The sequence below is a fragment of the Moschus berezovskii genome, chromosome 3, assembly GCF_049115385.1.
Source record: "Moschus berezovskii isolate FMDL1 chromosome 3, NW_MosBer_1.0, whole genome shotgun sequence".
Taxonomy (NCBI): Eukaryota; Metazoa; Chordata; class Mammalia; order Artiodactyla; family Moschidae; genus Moschus; species Moschus berezovskii.
In genome coordinates, this window is record NC_142462.1 from 87,361,582 (window position 1) to 87,381,843 (window position 20,262).

At 42.2% G+C, this 20,262-nt stretch overlaps 1 protein-coding gene across 2 annotated transcripts in view; it reads right to left on the reverse strand.

The window, feature by feature from the left end:
- Positions 1-20,262, reverse strand: part of HECW1 (HECT, C2 and WW domain containing E3 ubiquitin protein ligase 1) — a 478,550-nt gene that overhangs the window by 232,557 nt on the left and 225,731 nt on the right. For both annotated transcript variants that reach the window (XM_088834636.1, XM_088834637.1), the window contains one exon: positions 13,979-14,086. In XM_088834636.1, the coding sequence (XP_088690762.1) occupies positions 13,979-14,086 (108 nt within the window). The remainder of the gene's footprint in view (positions 1-13,978; positions 14,087-20,262) is intronic.

The window sequence follows — 20,262 nt, forward strand, 5'->3', positions numbered from 1 at the left end:
TCCCAACTTCCTTATCCTCTCTATAAAAGTGGCTTCCTTCCCTTTCTGTGAGAGGACTTGCAAGTGACTGATCGTGATTGCGGACCCTGAATCATGGTTGCAATTCTCTGCTAATCTTGAAAAAATGACCTTAACTGGAGCAATGTCTGGCAGTCTGTTTCAGGTTGACAATTCTAACCTGGGATACAGTATCTGGATGCTGGGTCCCTCTCAGGGATCCCTGATACCAAAAAAGCAGCCTTCACAGTTAGCAAGTTCCTTTCCTGAAAAAGGGACACTGTACTCCATTGGTGTGGGTTTCATGGGAAAAGAAATTTGCAGCTTTGGAGTCTACTGGGATTGTTGTCTCTTGGGAAAAATCCATTTCTGAATAGAGACACTGATCTTGACTATTTGGCCAATTTGTGGAGGTCAACTGCGAAGAGTCAGCAGACATGAGATGCTCTGTCAGGGCAGGTTAGTGTCAGGGCTGTCAGAGAAGCAAGTGATGGATGAGGCACAGATGCCATCCTGTAAAACCAGGGGACTATCAAGGCAGGTTAACAGGGCTGCCTTTGTTCAGCTGGCAGAGGCTTCCTCTCTACTTGTCTAGCATCCGTTTGAATTGCCTGAATTGGAAATTTCAGCATCTCTTTCTGGGTAGGTTGAGAGATGAGTCTATACCAAATGACCAAGAACTGTCCTGGAGGAAAGTGTGTGGAGGTAGGAGAGGTTATAGAAGACCCTCCACACATCAAATTCAGGCTCTTGTTTGTATGGTACTTACTCTACTACCCGCTCACTTCTACACTTCCTTTAGGCGCAGGAACCAGGCATTATGAAATTCTTTCCAACATGCACTCAGTTTAGCTGCGTGCCCACTGAGAGCTTGGACTATCCTGGAAGCTTAGATTAACCTATGCTTCAGACGAGGGGTCTTAGGATACCTTTCCTGATCCCTTTGCTGAGTTCCAGGTTCCCTGTCATCCAGCCTCAACCGATGTCAGCAGCGCTCTAAGGATGTTCTTCTTGTTATCCTTCACATGGCCTCTGGGGACCTGCCAACAGAGGGCACTGCAGGGGCACCTGGCTGGAAACCCCACCTGAGGCCCAGCCAAGAGCTCCTCAGCTGGAGCTGGAAGATGGAGAAGGAAGGAAATCTTCCCCATCTCCATGTTGGAGGGTGGGTTGGGTCTCCTTTCAAGAGTCCAAATCTTGTAAGAATTTGCTTTGTATTATTGTAAGGTCACTGTGTCAAATACCCAGAACTTCCATTTAACTGGACTTGATGTTTTAATGTGTTTTTTACACTGAGTTTGCCTATATTTTTCTCCAATTTGGGAACTGACAGTGATTATGCTATTTAAAAAGGTTAAGTCTAATTGTAGATTATTTTTACTATTATTTTTTCCACGTTCCTATATTCTTTTTACCATTTCTATTATTGTTTTTCCCTTCTATTATTGTTTGTTTTTGTTTTTAGGTTCGACATAATCTATTCTTGCCCTTCTGAAAAGTAGTTCATATTTTTTCTGTCCCTTTACTACTTGTCTTTTCCTTTGTTAAAGGCTCAGTCAGGCCTTAAAGGCTTAGTTTTCACTAGAAATTTGTGTTCTCTGAAACAGAAAAATCATAGTGTAAAGTAAGTCTCTTTTTGTCAGGGCTAACTATTCAGAGAGAAAAAAAGAGACTGACAGATTTTAAATATAAGGAATAGGAGTCCCATGAAAATGCTTTAAGTCTATGGGCTCAAATGGATAGATTTTGTATAAAAACAGGAGTGTTTCCTGTATGTCCTTCTCTGGGCCCCAGGGAGGTGGGAAGCATAAGATAAAATTCTCTGCTTATAATACAAGTTCTCTGGTTTGGATTTCAGGCTCGTTGGCCTTGAGCAACCTGGGAGAGACTGGCATTCATTCTGGCAAAGGTTAAAGACAATTAGCTCCTTTTTCCTTTTTGTCTGCCCTCTTCCCTCAGGTAACAGCTGTCATTATCAATGGGCCAGATGCTGCAGACTCTGGGTTTGCTTGGAAAGAGGGAAACAGGGATTAGACTAGCAGCTGCTGCCATGGATTGAGGCGTTGGTTGCATCTTCTAGATTTGGTGGGTTTTTCAGTGTTCTTGAGTATTATATCAACTCTGGAATTTGGGGCAAATGTGATACATGAGATTTTGTGAGGAAGTCTATACTTTTAACATATTATTTGGATTCTGAACTCTTTCCTAGCTGTCCAAAACTGGTATGGACAGTATAGCTGGCATTATTGAAAATGGCCTTAGAGTTGACTAGAGACCTATCTTGGCTAATGTCAGAGAAGTCCTGAGGGTGACCTCTGAACTGGCCCCAGGCTGGTACGTGGTGGCAGTGATAAGTGTCTTGGAAGGCACACATGGTATATGGGCAGGATCCCCTGCCCTCTGTGGGTCTCCATCCTCACAAAGAACCCTACAAGTGTGCATGACCATAGACTTGGCTGAAAGGCTCAGGGGGTCAAAAGAGAGAGGGATAAGCTCAGAATGATGTGGAAAACAGGGAAATCCCCCTTCCCACTGTTCTTCCAGCATCCACTCCCCTACCCTCAATCAAGGGAGGGGGTGCTGCAGTGTTTAGTCAGATTTCTAGTGTGGACCAGGCTATGTTCACTAGAGAGCAGAGTTCTCTGCTTTGAAAGGTGGAAACTCTCTGTCGCCTCCCTATTCCAAGAAGCTGGGTAGGTCAGTTGACTGTTCTCTTTGTGGTATCTTCCTGCCGTGTGTCTGACCAGGGGCCACCTGGCTTCCACTTTCCATCTCTGTTTCCCTGTCTCTATCTCGACAGCTCAGGGGCCCTTAGTGGGAAAGATAATACATGATGGCTGTCGCTCTTCAGCACAAGTCTTCTGCTTCCTGCACAGACATTTTGAGCACTAGCTTACTTCATTCATTCATTAACTGAACAATATTGTATATTAATGCGTGTATGTGGAGTCTAGAAAAATGGTACAGATGACCAATTTGCAGGGCAGGAATAGAGACAAAGACAGAGAGAATGGACATGTAGGCACAGGGTGTGGGGAAGGGGGAGCAGGACAAATTGGGAGATGAGGATTATCATATACTGCTGCCACTGCTGCTGTTTAGTTGCTAAGTCACGTCCAACTCTTTTGCGACCCCAAAGGCTATAGCCTACCAGGCTCCTCTGTCCATGGGATTCTTCAGGCAAGAATACTGGAGTGGGTAGCCATTTCCTCCTCCAGGGAATTTTCCCAACCCAGGGATCGAACCCTGTCTCCTACTTAGCAGGCACATTCTTTACCACTGAGCCTCCAGGGAAGCCCTATACATACACTGCTGCTGCTGCTGCTGCTGCTGCTAAGTCGCTTCAGTCGTGTCCGACTCTGTGCGACCCCACATAGAATAGCTAGTGGAGACCTGCTATAAAAGCTCAGGAAGCTCAACTCAGTACTCTGTGATGACCTAGATGGGTGAGATGGGTGTGGGTGGGAGGGAGGTTCAAGAGGAAGGAGACACATGTATACATATAGCTGATTTACTTCATTATACAGCAGAAACTAACAGAACATCATAAAACAATTATATTCCAATAAAAAAACAAAAAAATATTTACTAAGCCCCTCCAAATGGAGATGCTACCAGCAATAACAACAAAAACAAATCTTTAAAAATGTTGCTGCTAACTGCTACTGCTAAGTCACTTCAGTTGTGTCCGATTCTGTGTGATCCCATAGACGGAAGCCCACCAGGCTCCCCCGTCCCTGGGATTCTCCAGGCAAGAACACTGGAGTGGGTTGCCATTTCCTTCTCCAATGTGTGAAAGTAAAAAGTGAAAGTCAAGTCGCTCAGTCGTGTCTGACCCTTAGCGACCCCATGGACTACAGCCTACCAGGCTCCTCCATCCATGGGATTTTCTAGGCAATAGTACTGGAGTGGCTTGCCATTGCCTTCTCCGTTAAAAATGTTATTTTTGCCAAAATTATGGATGACATTTGATATTTTTTTCATGTTTCTATAGGGAGTAAGTTCATACACACATAACAAATACACTGAAATGGAGGAGATTCTGAATTTACGTGGGAGGAAGTAGTTGAAATCTTGGATAGGCTCTGTCTTCTAGTTTGACTTTCTCTATAGCTTTTATGGTGGGGTCTATGGAGTTCCCCACTTGGAATCATCTGGAGGGGAGGAAAGCCATATGTTAACCATCTCAACTTTCCTTCCTCTAGTCAAGGATTTGCTCAGCCCAGTGATAACTTGGTTCCCACTGTGATGCCCAGACAATTTCCCTGCCAATCACTCTGGGAGATAAAGCCCCAGCATGGACTCCAACTTCAGAATTCTATCTAGTGTATTACCCAACATCCTACCCTCCAAAGGACCAGAACTCTACACTGAACCTTCACTTGTGTGGTGGGAGCCCTTCTGGCCAACTTTAGTCTTATCAGGACATCATGGTGGCTAAAGAGCAGGTTCGGAGGTCAGACTATCTGGGTTAAAGGCCTGGCCCCACTACTTGTTTGTTACTTGTGACTCTTGGATCAACTGCATTATATTCCTATACCTCAGATTCCTTATCAAAAAAGGGAAAAATAGTACCTGCCACCTAGGATTTTCATGAAGAATAAATGGAACAAGATGTCTGAGGCACCCAGCATGGTACCTTGCACATTGGGAAAGCTCAGAGATATTTAGTTGCTGCTGTTATTGTTCTTATTCCTCTATTCAGGACAATAGTCTTAACCCAAATGACAGCCCAGAGATGAGATCTTGTGAGCCATGCACAGATTCCCCAGGGACAAGTACAGGCACCTTTCTGGGATGGCTGGAGTCACCTTGTGCCCATCTGCTGTGTCTAATTGGACATTATGGTAATGAGCTTGCCATGTCCTTCAGACACCTGGCTGCAGGTCCAGACACAGAGTCTTAGTTAGGTCAGTTTCCCTGTCTGCCCCACATACTCTCCTGCCAATTTGGCCTCTGTCTGCCCTGATCTGCCACAGGCCTTTATGAGAAAGCTATTGTTCCTGTCTCAAGGAGATTTTTAAAATTCTTTATTGGAGTATAGTTGCCTTACAGTATTGTATTAGTTTCTGCTGTACAGCAAGGTGCATCAGTCATACATATACATATAGTCACTCTTTTTTAGATTGCGTTTCCATTTAGATCACCACAGAGCATTGAGTAGAGTTCCCTGTGCTATACACTAGGTTCTCATTAGTTATCTATTTTATACACAGTGTCAATAGTGTATATATGTCAATCCCAATCTCCCAATACATCCCACCCCTTTTCCACCTCCTTGGTGTCCATATGTTTGTTCTCTACATCTGTGTCTGCTTCTGCTTTGTGTACAATATAGGTTCAATTGTACCATTTTTCTAGATTCCACATATATGCATTAATATACAGTATTCATTTTTCTCTTTCTGACTTACTTCACTCTAATATGCTCTCCTTATCTTACTGAAACCCTCTCTGGAGGCAGAGATGTGGAGAGGCCTCTGCAGCCCTGGTTGTTTCTAGATCCTTGTGTCTGTGATTTAAAGAGATGGATTCTGTGTATAGAGTGGCTTTGAAAGGGACAAAAATAGTCTGTTTTGTAGAGTTCTAATTTGACCCTCAGAGAAGGAAATGGCAAGCTACTCCAGTACTCTTGCCTAGAAAATCCCATGGATAGAGGAGCCTGGTGGGCTACAGTTCATGGGGTCGCTACTAGTCGGACATGACTGAGCAACTTCACTTTCACTTTTCACTTTCACACATTGGAGACAGAAATGGCAACCCACTCCAGTGTTCTTGCCTGGAGAATCCCAGGGACGGCAGAGCCTGGTGGGCTGCTGTCTATGGGGTCGCACAGAGTTGGACACGACTGAAGCGACTTAGCAGCAGCAGCAGCAGCAGCAATTTGACCCTACCATGTCTGTATAGGTAAAAATCACTCCTGGGTTCTTCCTGTTTCTCTTTCTTTCTCCTCTGATTCAGAAAAGAGTCACTACAGAATGGGAGTCATTATACAATGGTCAACACAAAGCATTTTTTCCTTCTCTCTCTTAGGTCCCCAGCCTGCCCACCCACACTTCTGACCAGAAGTCCTTAGTAGGTCAAGGGCTTCCAGGGAAGTCTGGACTCCTTAACAGTTCTCTGCATCCTGTTCCTTCCAGCTCCTCATGGACCTTAGTTCATTAAGCACTCCATCTGTGTCCCACATCTCCAGTATCCCCATAGATCCTCCCCTGGGGCTGATGAGCACAAGCAGATAAGGCTGGTTCAAATCCAAGCTCCACCACTTGCCACATCAGCTACCATGTCTCAGACTAAGTTTTGTCCTCAAATGCAATGGTGATAGCACTCACCTCATGGTACTCTTAGCGGCATAAAATAAAAGGCTATATGCAGACCATACCACAAGGTTACAACAATCAAAACAGTATGGTACTGGCACAACAACAGACTTATGGATCAATGGAATAGGATAGAAACACCAGAAATAAACCCATGCTCCTATGGTCAATTAACCTATGACAAAGGTGGTGAGAATATATAATAGAGAAAGACAGTCTCTTCAATAAGTGTTGCTGGGATAACTGGACAACTACATGTAAAAGAATAAAATTAGAACATTCTCGAACATCATATATAAAAATAAACTCAAAATGGATTAAAGACCTAAATGGAAGATCAGATACCATAAAACCACCCTAAAGGACAACAAAGGCAGAACACCAACGAAAATCACAGCAATATTTTTTTGCTCCATCTCCTAGAATAATGGAAACAAAAGCAAAAATAAACAAATGAGACCTAATTAAACTTAATCAGGTTGCACAGCAAAGGAAACCATTGACAAAATAAAAAGACATCCTACTGAATGGGGGAAAATATTTGCAAATAATATGATTGAAAAAGGTAATATCTAACACATATAAACAGTTCATACAATTTAACATCAAAAAAACCCCAAACAACTTGTTTTAAAAATGATCAGAAGAGAAGAAGGGAACAAGTACATACCAATGGCTGATACAAGTTGATGTATGGCAGAAACCCACACAATATTATAAACCAATACAATATTGTAAAGTAAAATAAATAATTAATTAAAAACTAAATATTGTAAAGCAAGTATTCTTCAATTAAAAATAATTTTTTTAAATGAGCAGAAGAATTGAAAAAATAGTAATTCAACAGACACATGCACCCCAATGGTCACAGCATCATTTCAACATAGAAGCCAGCACAGGGTCATAGAGCCTCCCAGGCCCAAGGGAAGGGACACGGACCTAGCCTCTTGATGAAAGAAATGTCAAAGAATTTGTGGTCATACTTAATCCTCCTGACTTGATGATCTCTCTTCCTCCAGCTCCACCTTTGACTCCTTCCTCCTCTTTCTCAGAACTTCACCTTCAACTTTCACCTTCCCATGCCTTCATGCCATTGCAGGTGCTAGAACGAGCTATCACTTGGCCGCCAAAGCCAGTCCTTCCTTTCCACTGGCCAAGTCCACCCACTGGCTCCTTTTATCTGTGGGTGGTGATTAACCCTGGGCCCCAAAGCCAGGCTGGGTGGTCTCTTTCACTGATATAGGACACAGTAAGAAGTAAAAAACATCTATTTATGCTTCATTGACTATGCCAAAGCCGTTGACTGTGTGGATCACAATAAACTGTGGAACATTCTGAAAGAGATGGGAATACCAGACCACCTAACCTGCCTCTTGAGAAACCTATATGCAGATCAGGAAGCAACAGTCAGAACTGGACATGGAACAACAGACTGGTTCCAAATAGGAAAAGGAGTTCGTCAAGGCTGTATATTGTCACCTTGCTTATTTAACTTCTATGCAGAGTACATCATGAGGAACGCTGGATTGGAAGAAGCACAAGCTGGAATCAAGATTGCTGGGAGAAATATCAATAACCTCAGATATGCAGATGACACCACCCTTATGGCAGAAAGTGAAGAGGAACTCAAAAGCCTCTTGATGAAAGTGAAAGAGGAGAGTGAAAAGTTGGGCTTGAAGCTCAACATTCAGAAAACAAAGATCATGGCATCTGGTCCCATCACTTCATGGGAAATAGATGGAAAAACAGTGGAAACAGTGTCAGACTTTATTTTTTGGGGCTCCAAAATCACTGCAGATGCTGACTGCAGCCAGGAAATTAAAAGATGCTTACTCCTTGGAAGGAAAGGTATGACTCAACCTTGATAGTATATTAAAAAGCAGAGACATTACTTTGCCAACCAAGGTCCGTCTAGTCAAGGCTATAGTTTTTCCCGTGGTCATGTATGGATGTGAGAGTTGGACCGTGAAGAAAGCTGATCACCGAAGAACTGATGCTTTTGAACTGTGGTGTTGGAGAAGACTCTTGAGAGTCCCTTATACTGCAAGGAGATCCAACCAGTCCATTCTAAAGGAGATCAATCCTGGGTGTTCATTGGAAGGACTGATGCTAAAGCTGAAACTGCAATACTTTGGCCACCTCATGCGACGAGTTGACTCACTGGAAAAGACTCTGATGCTGGGAAAGGTTGGGGGCGGGAGGAGAAGGGGACGACCGAGAATGAGATGGCTGGATGGCATGACCGACTCTGTGGACATGAGTTTGAGTGAACTCTGGGAGTTGGTGATAGACAGGGAGGCCTGGCGTGCTGTGATTCATGGGGTCGCGGAGAGTTGGACACGACTGAGCGACTGAACTGAACTGAACTGACTGAAGAAGTATGTTTTTGTCCCCACTGCTGGAAAGTAAGAACCTTGGAAGGCAGGAACGGAGCCTTCACCTGTAGACTGGAGTCCCTTGATACCAGTCCAGTCCACAGCATGCCTCCAACACTGCAGGATTCAGAGAGGTGGGTGAGGCTGTACGTGCTCTTACTGAAATGGCAACTCAAGTTAATCTAGAAAAGGCTCATTTTGGGTTCCCAGGGCCCTGGCCATTTATTTAAGAGCTTTCATCTCACTGGGAGACTCTGATACGTAACCAGTTAGAGGTCAGAACCATCTGTGTTGCTGCAAATCTGAATTGAATGATTTGATTGTATCTTTTGTAGCTGTTTCCTGTAACAATGCTTAGTCACTCTTTAATGGTCTGATATTTAATCTATGGAAGGAAGATGAATTTTGATGCCTGCGGGTGTAATGGACTATTTGATGTGGTAAGAGATGACTGCACACAGTTTGGCTTCTCACCCTGGGTGGGCTGAGGATAAGCCTGCTATGTGTGTCCGCTCACTCCTATGTCCCATCTTCCCATATGGATTCCTGCCCCTGCACTGCCATACTCCATTGCCTCACTGGCCTCTTTCAGTCTGAACTGCGGCACCTTTAGGTTGGCTTCTGGCAGCCCAGACATTATTAGTGTATGAATATTTCCAACCATTTCACTCTGATCTGCTAAAGAGTGAGTGATTGTGTTTTTGGTGGCCTGGGCTCCTTTTCTACCACTCCAGAGACTTCTCTCTAGTAAGATGACTTCACTCAGCTTTTTAAAGCAAAACGTGCAAGAAACAAGAAAGGGGAGAAAACCAGCAAACCAGCATGGGTGTGAGCCAAGCTTACAGAGTTCATTGGGGGAGGGAACACCAGCAGAATTGTGTGGTTAAAGGATACAGGTGAAAGAGGAAATGCATTTTAGGAGTGTTGCTGTGAAATGCATATACTTTTCTCAAAATTTAAGAAATACAAGTAAGGTCATAACCTATATTGAAATTACTTTATGACTGTGTAGCGTGCAATCTTGAGCATGGTTTCCCTTTAGGAAGTGATAGGGGTAGTTACGACTTCCATGGAATTATGTAATAAAAATCTAGTGCATGCGTGCTCAGTCGTGTTTGACTCTTTGTGACCCCATGGACTGTAGCCTGCCATGCTCCTCTGTCCATGGAATTTTCTAAGGAATAACACTGGAGTGACTTGCCATTACCTACTCCAGGGGATCTTCCTGACTCAGAGATGGAACCTGCATCTCCTGCATTGGCAGCAGATTTTTTAACCACTGTGCCACCTGGGAAGTCCAAAAATAAGGTGGCATAATAGTCAAATGCCCAGTATCATGCAAATATTTATGGAGCCACATTGCTTCTAAAAGAACACCTGTGAAGCAGCATGACCATCATAAGGTTATATAGATAGGGAGAAAGAAAGAAAGGTAGATGTGTCTTCTAGTTCTGCCTACAAAGAAGTAGACTTTCTTAGAGCCTATGATTCAAATATTTATTGCAATAGGAAAGGAGACAGCTCCTTGGAAAGAAGAAAAACAGTGACTGAAAATGGCAGCCCATAGTGCAGTTCTTAGCCATATCAGTTCTAAAACATAGAGCGGTCCCGGTGGAAATACGTCCAGATTCAAATAAAAAGCTATAACAACATGTCATCTGAACCATCTGGACTGTTGACCTGGCGGGATCCCTGTGGCTAAACTGGGCAGATCTAGGGAACCTTCTGGCTCCAGCAGGGCTTGTTCTGGCTCTGTTGTATTGCCAGCACTGCCAGAAATGCTAACAAGGGGGAGTCAGCTAGTTCTCCTGAAGCCCTGCTTTTCCTTTGGTGTCCTTCGGTCCCGAACTCTGGCTGCAAAGGATTTCCCCAGAGGAAACCCTCAAAATAAGTCACTCAATTCACAGTTGTCAACAAGCACCACCATGTCTATTCCCAAAAGAGAAAAGCACCGCGACCTCTCATTCAAAGCATTCTTATTAGACTGCCTACCTGGCTATACTAAACATGTACCTGGCCCCCCTCAGGTGTATTTTCTTTAATTTGGGAGGAGGAAATTATGAAAGAGGATTTGGAAATGATGTTTTGAAAAGGGGTTTTGATGTTCACTCTTCTGACAAATGCAGAGAGTGATGAAATCAGAGCAAGCCGCAGTCAGGATGTGAATCTGAAAGCGAGTGCAGAGACAGAGAAGGCTGAATATGAAGTTGTGAGCTGGAGGCAAGGCAGGACCTGGTGATTGGTGGTACTGAGGGGGAACAGGAAACTGAGGCAAAACAGAGCAGTCAAAAATGACTGCAGATTTCTGGTTTAGGCCTGGACAGCTGTGAGAAGGCAGCGATCATGACCATAATCATGGGGTGGTGTCATCTGCATATCTGAAGTTATTGATATTTCTCCCAGCAATTTTGATTCCAGCTTGTGCTTTATCCAGCCTGACATTTCGCATGATGTACTCTGCATAGAAGTTAAATAAGCAGGGTGCAAGTATACAACCTTGTTGTACTCTTTTCCCAATTTGGAAATGGTCCATTGTTCCATGTCCAGTTCTAACTGTTGCTTCTTGACCTGCATACAGGTTTCTCAGGAAGCAGGTAAGGTAGTCTGTTATTGCCATCTCTTTAAGAATTTTGCACAGTTTGTTATGATCCATACAGTCAAAGACTTTAGCATAGTCAATAAAGAAGAAGTAGACATTTTTTGGAACTCTCTTGGTTTTTCGATGATCCAACTGATGCTGGCAGTTTGAACTCTGGTTCCTCTGCCTTTTCTAAATCCAGCTTGAACATCTGGAAGTTCTAGATTCATGTACTGTTGAAGCCTGGCTTGAATTTTGAGCATTACTTTACTAGCGTGTGAGATGAGTGCAATTGTGTGGTAGTTTGAACATTCTTTGACCTTGCTTTTCTTTGAGACTGGAATTAAAACTGACCTTTTCCAGTTCCATGGTCACTGTTGAGTTTTCCAAATTTGCTGGCATATTGAGTGCAGCACTTTCATAGCATCATCTTTTAGGATTTGAAATAGCTCAGTTGGAATTCCATCACCTCCACTAGTTTTGTTCACAGTGATGCTTCCTATGTACTCCAGGATGTCTGGCTCTAGGTATGTAATTACATCATTGTGGTTTATCTGGGTCATTATATTGAGTTAGACAAGGCTGTGGTTCATGAAATTAAAAGATGCTTACTCCTTGGAAGGAAAGTTATGACCAACCTAGATAGCATATTAAAAAGCAGAGACATTACTTTGCCAACAAAGGTCCGTCTAGTCAAGGCTATGGTTTTTCCCGTGGTCATGTATGGATGTGAGAGTTGGACTGTGAAGAAAGCTGATCACCGAAGAATTCATGTTTTTGAACTGTGGTGTTGGAGAAGACTCTTGAGAGTCCCTTGGACTGCAAGGAGATCCAACCAGTCCATTCTAAAGGAGATCGATCCTGGGTGTTCATTGGAAGGACTGATGCTAAAGCTGAAACTGCAATACTTTGGCCACCTCATGCGACGAGTTGACTCACTGGAAAAGACTCTGATGCTGGGAGGGATTGGGGGCATGAGGAGACGGGGACGACAGAGAATGAGATGGCTGGATGGCATCACTGACTCGATGGAGGTGAGTTTGTGTGAACTCTGGGAGTTGGTGATGGACAGGGAGGCCTGGTGTGCTGTGATTCATGGGATTGCAAAGAGTTGGACACGACTGAGTGCCTGAACTGAACTGAACTGAATTCTAAACTGAATCATAACTCCGAAAGACATGTGTTATTAAAATAGATTCCAGGTAATCAGTGATATATCTCCACTCTCATAAAAGTAAACACTAAAAGGAAGAAATAAAGAGAAAAATGGACAAAACAAAGCTTTGTTATTTTATTATTCTAATTTAATTTCCAGGTAAAATGCCCTTCTGTTATACTTCAAGATTTAATATCTAGCCAATTTTCAAAGTTTATAAAATTATTTTTATTTTAAGACGCAATAATTTGCCAATGAGATTAATGTGTTTATTGCTACTTAGAGACTTCAAAGAGTATCATTTTTGATTTGTAACAAAAACTTCTCTATCCTTCTGGATAATGGCTTGGGATTCTGCAGTTTTATATGCCCTGGATTCTGTATTTTTATATTATAGCAAGAAGATTTTTGATTTGCATATGCTTTGATAGCCATATTAGAACATTTTGTACATCCAGTCTCTTCCTGTTTCTTAATTTGGCACTTGTTCTATAAAACAATTTTGAAAATGCAAATTACTTTACATTAAAAATATAAATTCTTATGGCATATTTTTATAGTCTTAATGCACTGACTCCTAAAGCTATAATTTATTATTACATTTTAATTTATCTGATTTATGTGTGTGCCCTAGTCAATATTCCAATTATTTGCAAACTCAATTAAGCTTTGTCTTGATAAATTTTTACTTTTTGGCAAATTATGCTACACTTATACAGAAAACTACATTCTTAGTATATTGTTCATTCTTTTGATATATTTGCAAAATGGAAATTCATCCATTTTCCACAAAGACTGAGATATTGTCAGTCCAGGAGGTATACTGTGAAGTGAGATCTTTCCAAGTTTGTACTTGAAAAAAATGTCAGTTTTCTAAAGTGCTCAACTTTTAATTATTTTCAATATGACATGGTAAGTCACATATTTATTCCAGGACATTACAACTTCATCAAGTTTGAATACACCTTCACTCAGTAACAACGATATTTTATATGTTTTATAGAGATGATTTTATTTAAAGTGTATCTTTATACAACTGATGAAGACAGTTATGTAGAATAGTTTGTTATTTGAACTGAACATGTCGGAAATGTTTTGTGTCACAGAAATCTTGGAGAATTGCTTTGAAAGCAATGGCACCAGTACTAAATTCATTTACACACAAATCCCCCTTTTCACGCTGGTTCATGCAGAATGAAAACACAGACATGAGATTTCATATATCCTGAGACTGCATGTATCCTTAACACTTATTTCCTTGACTCTAAAAAGATAAAAAATTGCAAGTTGTGTTCATGTCTGATACTGTATTTATACCTCAAATTATGTCTTATTTCTCATTTAGTTAAAATTCAAAAGAAGAAAATGGGTGTGTCATAAGAAAGGACTCTTCCACCAAACTTCCCGTGTAGACCAGGACCATACAGTCAATGATTGTGTCTAACATTTATTATACGACACATTTCTAAGAGAAGGCAATGCAGCACAGCAAAGAACAAAAGCAGCTGCATTCTGCTTCATCCCGAGCAACAGGAATGGGAAAAGTACTCACGTTCCACAAAGTAAGAGCTGGCATCAATCTTCCAAATGATCTGGCCCCGATGAGAGCCATTGACTCCACGGTTCTTATAGTCCAGGAAGTTTTCCGACAAGACCTCATCTATATTCCCAGGAAAGGGAGAAAGCAGAGTAGAGAAACATATTAGCTAACAGAATTTTTAGAAAAAAATAAAAGAGCAAAAGATATTAATGCCACCTCCAGCTCAACAGAAGAAAAAGCACCTGGAGTTACAGAAACAGAGAGTAAGAGGTATTCTCAGGTGCCATCTGGATCAACCCCCTTTTAATCCAGAAATCTCCTTCCTACTCCTCAGCACTCCTGGCAAGTGATCATCTGCGCATGCTCAATCGGTGAGTCATGTCCAATTCTTTGAGACCACATGGACTATAGCCCACCAACCTCCTGTGTCCACAGAATTTTCCAGGTAAGTGGAAAGTACCGAAGTGGGTTGCCATTTCCTACTCCAGGGTATCTTTGTGACCCAAGGATCGGACCCATGTCTCTGACACTGGCAGGCAGATTCTTTGTCACACCTGGCTGGTTCTTGAACGCTCCAGAAATAGAGAAATCATTGCTTCTCTGGCAGTTCATTTCCCTTTTGAATAGCTCTTCCATGTGTAGAATCTCAGTGCAAAAATCTTCTTCCTAATGCTCTCATTAACTGGTCCCTATTTGGGTCTGAGAATGAGGCTTGAAGAAGACATTTTAGCACACCTTTTATCTGGGGCCCAGGTCCAATGGGCTCCATCTTTTATCATCTCTTCTCCAGTCTGGACACCCATCATCATCCAATACTTGGGACCCATCCATGAATTTATCCATCCATCCATCCTCCATGAAGTCATGTACTCATCTGTTCATTCAACAGATACTTATTGAGATCCACCCATCTGCCATGCTGGGAAAGTGCAGGGGCCATGGTGTTGAGCAAGACCTTTCTGAACTAAAACTTTCTGAACTAAAAACAATTGAAGACACGGGTTTTACACTGAGTAAAGAAATAAATGCATTATTACAACTTGCAACAGGGGAGGGGAAGGAAAAGAACGGAGTGCTCTGACAAGAAGCTACAGGAAGGGAGGGCAACAGGAGGTTGAAGGAGAGTTGAGGGATGAGAGAGCCGCCAGGGTAGAGATGGAGGATGGAGGAAGGTCTCTATGTGGTGTCCAAGCCTGGAGCGGGGCAGAGTCTGCTCGTGGAGGCACTGAGAGGAGATGAGGGTGGGGGGACTGTGTCCTTTTTCCCTCCTGCCCTTCCTCTGCTTGTCATATTGTAACCCATCAATGTCCTTCTTAAAGCTGGTGTCCAGAGAGCAAGACAGCATCCTTGGAGAGGACAGACCCATAAAGACGTAACCAACTGCTTCTTCCTTGGTTCCAGACATTATGCTCTCAGCACAAAAACAGTGATATGAATTTTACCTTAATCTTCTATGGGGCCCTTGCAGTTTCCAATTTACCAGAAAGTAACCATCCAAGCTAAATGGATGAAGCTGTGCGAAATCCATATTTTGAGACTCCAAATCCATCACAGTGGCTGGGGAAACAACCAGAACTCGGGGGCTTCCGAGAGCAGACCCAGAACTCGGATTCTGCAGAGAGGGGCTAGGTCATGGTGGCCCTTTTGGCAACTGAGGTTTACTCTGTGCATCTGGCCAGAATGGGGAAACAGGGATGAAGTGAAAAGACAGCAGAGCTTGTGGCTAAGGGACCCAGCTCCAAGGACCTGTGTGTCATTTACCAATAGTGTCATTTCTACAGCTGCAGGTCTTCATCTACAAGGGGGCAGGTGACAACTGGGGCCTCGCTGGGGAGGATTACATGAGATCACCAGTAAACGTGCTTGTGACCTGCTAAGTCGACTGCACATTTTCAGCTGCCTCTTCCTTGGCAAAGACAATTAGGAACATTGTCTCTGCCTCATTAATAGCAGGAACTGTTTGTATCTCTTGGAAAATCACTTGTTTGCAAAATTTGTCTGTCTTTGTAATCACAGTGTATGCTCACAGCCCTGTTTGGGTTACTAAGATGATTGCATAATACATCTTTTACAGTAATTGCCTCATTTCTGCAAAAAAAAAAAAAAAAAAAAGAGGCATAATATTTCCCTAGTTCCCTGGGTCTTCGATACCTGGATAGAATTTGCCTCATTATGGCAATTCTCCAAGGAGAGGTATTTTCCTGAATTTATCCACTCTGATCACCAGAATAGTCACTTTAATAGTTATGGTCAGGTATCCTCATAGAATAACACCTAGAAAGGGAGTGCTCCTTCATGCACTAGGTAAATGTGTATTGAGTATTTGCTCCACTTACCATGCTACACCCTGGGGATATACTGCTGAACAAGACAGAGCCTATGTTCTCAGGAAGTTCCTAATAGAGTGAGGAATTTTTTTTTTTTTTCAAGAACACAGGCAATTTCTTTAGAAGGCCGTGGGTATAAGAATGGGCTAAATATCAAACCACAAGGGAACAAATGAAAAAAGGATGGGGGTGAGTAGGTGGGAAAATCAGAAAAGGCTGCAGAGAATGGTAATAACACATATTTTAAAGAGACAAAGATACATTCCATTGTACAGGTTAAACACATATTAAGAGATTGCCAATTGATCCTGATGAGCATCCCATTCCCTTACAGTAACTAACACTTCATAGCAAGTATCACACAAGAGAGCAGAATAGTCTGTATCCTTGCCCGGACCATCTGTGCTGAGTGGTCAGCTCCCTTCCCCAAGGTATGTACTGCCAACTGCTAGAAGTTACTAGTCTTTGCTTGGGAATCCAGGTGTACTGTCAGGATCAGATGCAGGAAAACAGAATCAGATCAGATATTTTATGCAGTAAGGGATTTAATGCAGAGAGTTAGGTATTAGAAAGATGGACCCAAGGCACAGCCACAGCAACTGCCTCTCCACCTGCAATGAGAATGACCAGCCAGTGGCAAGCTGAGTAGGTTACTGCCACTACTACATGGCTGCCTGCTGACACCCAGGAAGTGAGTGTGGGGATGCTAGGGCACTGTGCCAGAAAAGCTTAATTTCTCAGAGCCATGCTTGTGGCAGCCACAGACTTAACATCAGGAGGAACCACTCAGCTCACTTCTGCCTTCCCAAAGATGCACAGGTGCATTTAAATGAAGGGAGCAAATTTGCACCTGGAAAATGATTGCACAGGAGTCTGGGGAATGTTACTTTTAGGGACCAGAGTCTATACGAGAGGAAGGCACGGGAGAAGAGAATAGGACTGGGATGGTGGAGGCCAAGCCATGCCCTCCACCACACTGAGGAATGGCAGCCCCCCTGGTTTCCTACAACCAACAGAGGTTCTTTTTTCTGCATCCTTCGTTGGGGTGCAAGTCTTTGTGTAAGTGTTTATTTGATTACAGGAATATCTACAGCCGCCTTGAGACAAGTATTTAGACCGTTACTAGCTACGTGAGCTTCGGCATTATATTTAATCCCTCTGTGTCCTTGCTTCCTCACTACAAAACGGGGATGATATTAATTCCAACCTCAAAGTCCGTTGTGAGGAATAAATGAGCTAACAGAGGTAATGGTCTAAGAACAGTGTCAGGCATCTAACAAGCAGCTATTTGTATTTATAGTCGGAGCTAAAAATAGAGCCCTTTATGGCAAAGCTCCATGATACTTAATGTGCAAAACCATTAATAATAGTCTGAAATATTAGCTTAGGCTAGTACTATTAAAATTTTTCTCATCACTCATTTTGTACATATAGAGGTATATTAGGTTTCTCATAAAAGGACTGCATTTGCTGGTTGATATCTTCTAGTATGAAGCATCATACCTCCTGCTCCACAATTTATTACAGAAAAAAGACCCTCACGAGTTATTAAAATTTTGAGTCAGAAAGTTCCAGTGAAGCTCACAGGAAGAAGCACATCTAAGAAACAAAGAGTTCATTTGTCTTCAAAATGCTTTGTCTTCCAAATGAAAACTAGCGATGCTTCGGACATTCTAATCTACAAAAGAAGAATATATTGTTGTTGAGAACAGAATGGGCAAGTGAGCACAGAATAAAGGGAAGCTGATCCACTGCCTAAGCCTACCAGAAAAAATACAGAGTAGCTTCCATTTCCCCCAAGAACTCACGCCTTCTGACAACCAACCTCGGAAAAGTCTCCAAGGTCCTCCCACTATCACTAGACTGTGGGTTTACTAAATAGTAGGCCAGGAGATCTGGGGAGACTCTACTTGCCTTTCACACTACTAAGCGAAGGTTGTAGTTCTCTCGTTCTCTTGTTCCAGGAAGGGAATCTGAGGATAAAGGATGGGGGAGGCCCTAAAAATAAATGCCACTCTTTTTTCCTGCAGCTTTTCCCTCAGATTGTTCCTCTGAAACAGTATTCTAACTGGTTGTACCAAAACTGGGAAGCAGAGCTTCAGCTCTTTGTTTTGGCTGTGCTGTGTGGTATGTGGGATCTTAGTTCCTCAACCATGGATTGAACCCATGCGCCCTGCATTGGAAGCACAGAGTCTTGACCACTGGGCTTCAAGAGAAGTCCCCCCTTCAAGTTTTCTATATTCTAATAGATTGCCTGCTATATAAAAAAAAAAAAACTTAAAATGTAAAAAATATAAAAAGAAAAACTTAAAAAATAAAACTCTATGAAAGAAAAAATGCTTCAAGAGCATTCAATCCATAGGAAGCATTCTGGGAGTTTCTGTGTGCAGATGTCTAGTCAAAGAGACAATTTTGGCTTTCATCTTAAAACTTTACATTTTAAGGCTCAGCACATTAAATTTTTCTTAAGGGCAAGGACTGGGTTTCTGTACTTATTCTATAGTTTCCTATAACTGCTATTGTTTTGTTTTCCACAGTGGAATATCTCACAGACAAATATTGAAAACAAGAAAGGGTTTCTTACTCAAGAAATATAAAAAATGCTGGGTTAAACCAAATAAAGCACGTTGCCTACACAAAGCTTCTCAAACCTTTAATATATATTGTGAGTCTAAAGTGGGGCAATGTAGGCAAAATTTTCCACTCTTATTGAACCGTAGATCTATGGCCTCATGGAATGATAACTGAGATACAGTGAAACTGATGTGTAGGCTATGGGTGTTATTCATATGGCTATTACATTTGGCCTTTATCCATCATTGCCTTATCCTACTATGGTTTATGATTTTTGGTGAAAAAAAATGTATTAGGAAGCTGGAAGATCTGATTGAGAAACTCTTGAAGAAAAAGTTCAAAATATACAAGAAAGACTAATGGATATTGAGGATAAAAGGGACAGTGTTCACATCTGGAAAATGAAAGTCCTGGAAGACCAAAGGAATATGAAAGCATGCTGGGTGAACTACTAGTCTACTGGAAGAGATATTCACAAGGTTAAAAAAACCAGGGCTCTTCAATATGGTGGTCTAGATAGGGCTCTTCAACCTTGGCACTGGTGATATTTTCGGCTGGCTGACTCTGTTATCTTTATTGCAGCGGGGGATGTCCTGTGCTTTATATCTTGTTTTGTAGCATCCCTGAAGTTTACTTTGCAGATGCCAGAAACACCTTCTACAATGTGACATCCCAAAATGTCTTCAGATATTACCAAATGTCCACTGGAGGCAAAATTACCCTTGATTGAGACTTACTGGTTTATGATTAAGAGTCACCATAGAGCACTAAAAATATATAACTTCAGAATCAACAGATCTAATGGGAAGAAGAAAAGAAGAATCAAAGAAACAGAAAATACAGTAAAGTACCTAAAGAAAGATGGCAAAAATAAGTCCTAATAGAACAGTAAGTATAATAAATGTAAATATGCTGTTCTAGCAACTTAAAGGTCAAGAGACCTTGAGTTCAGAATAAAAAAGCACACAGAAAGAGCAACACTTAAAAAAAAGATAAAGATTGCAAATAAAGAAAAGAAAAAGACAGATCAAGGAAATATGAAGCAGAAGAAAACTGAGACTGCTGCTGCTGCTGCTGCTGTCACTTCAGTCGTGTCCGACTCTGTGTGACCCCATAGATGGAAGCCCACCAGGCTTCCCCGTCCCTGGGATTCTCCAGGCAAGAACACTGGAGTGGGTTGCCATTTCCTTCTCCAATGTGTGAAAGTGAAGTCGCTTAGTCGTGTCCGACCCTTAGCGACCCCATGGACTGCAGCCTACCAGGCTCCTCCATCCATGGGATTTTCTAGGCAAGAGTACTAGAGTGGCTTGCCATTGTCTTCTCCGAAAACTGAGACTAGCAGCCTTAAATAGTTAAAAAAAATAAAAAGCAAAATTCAAGACAAAGAATAGCACA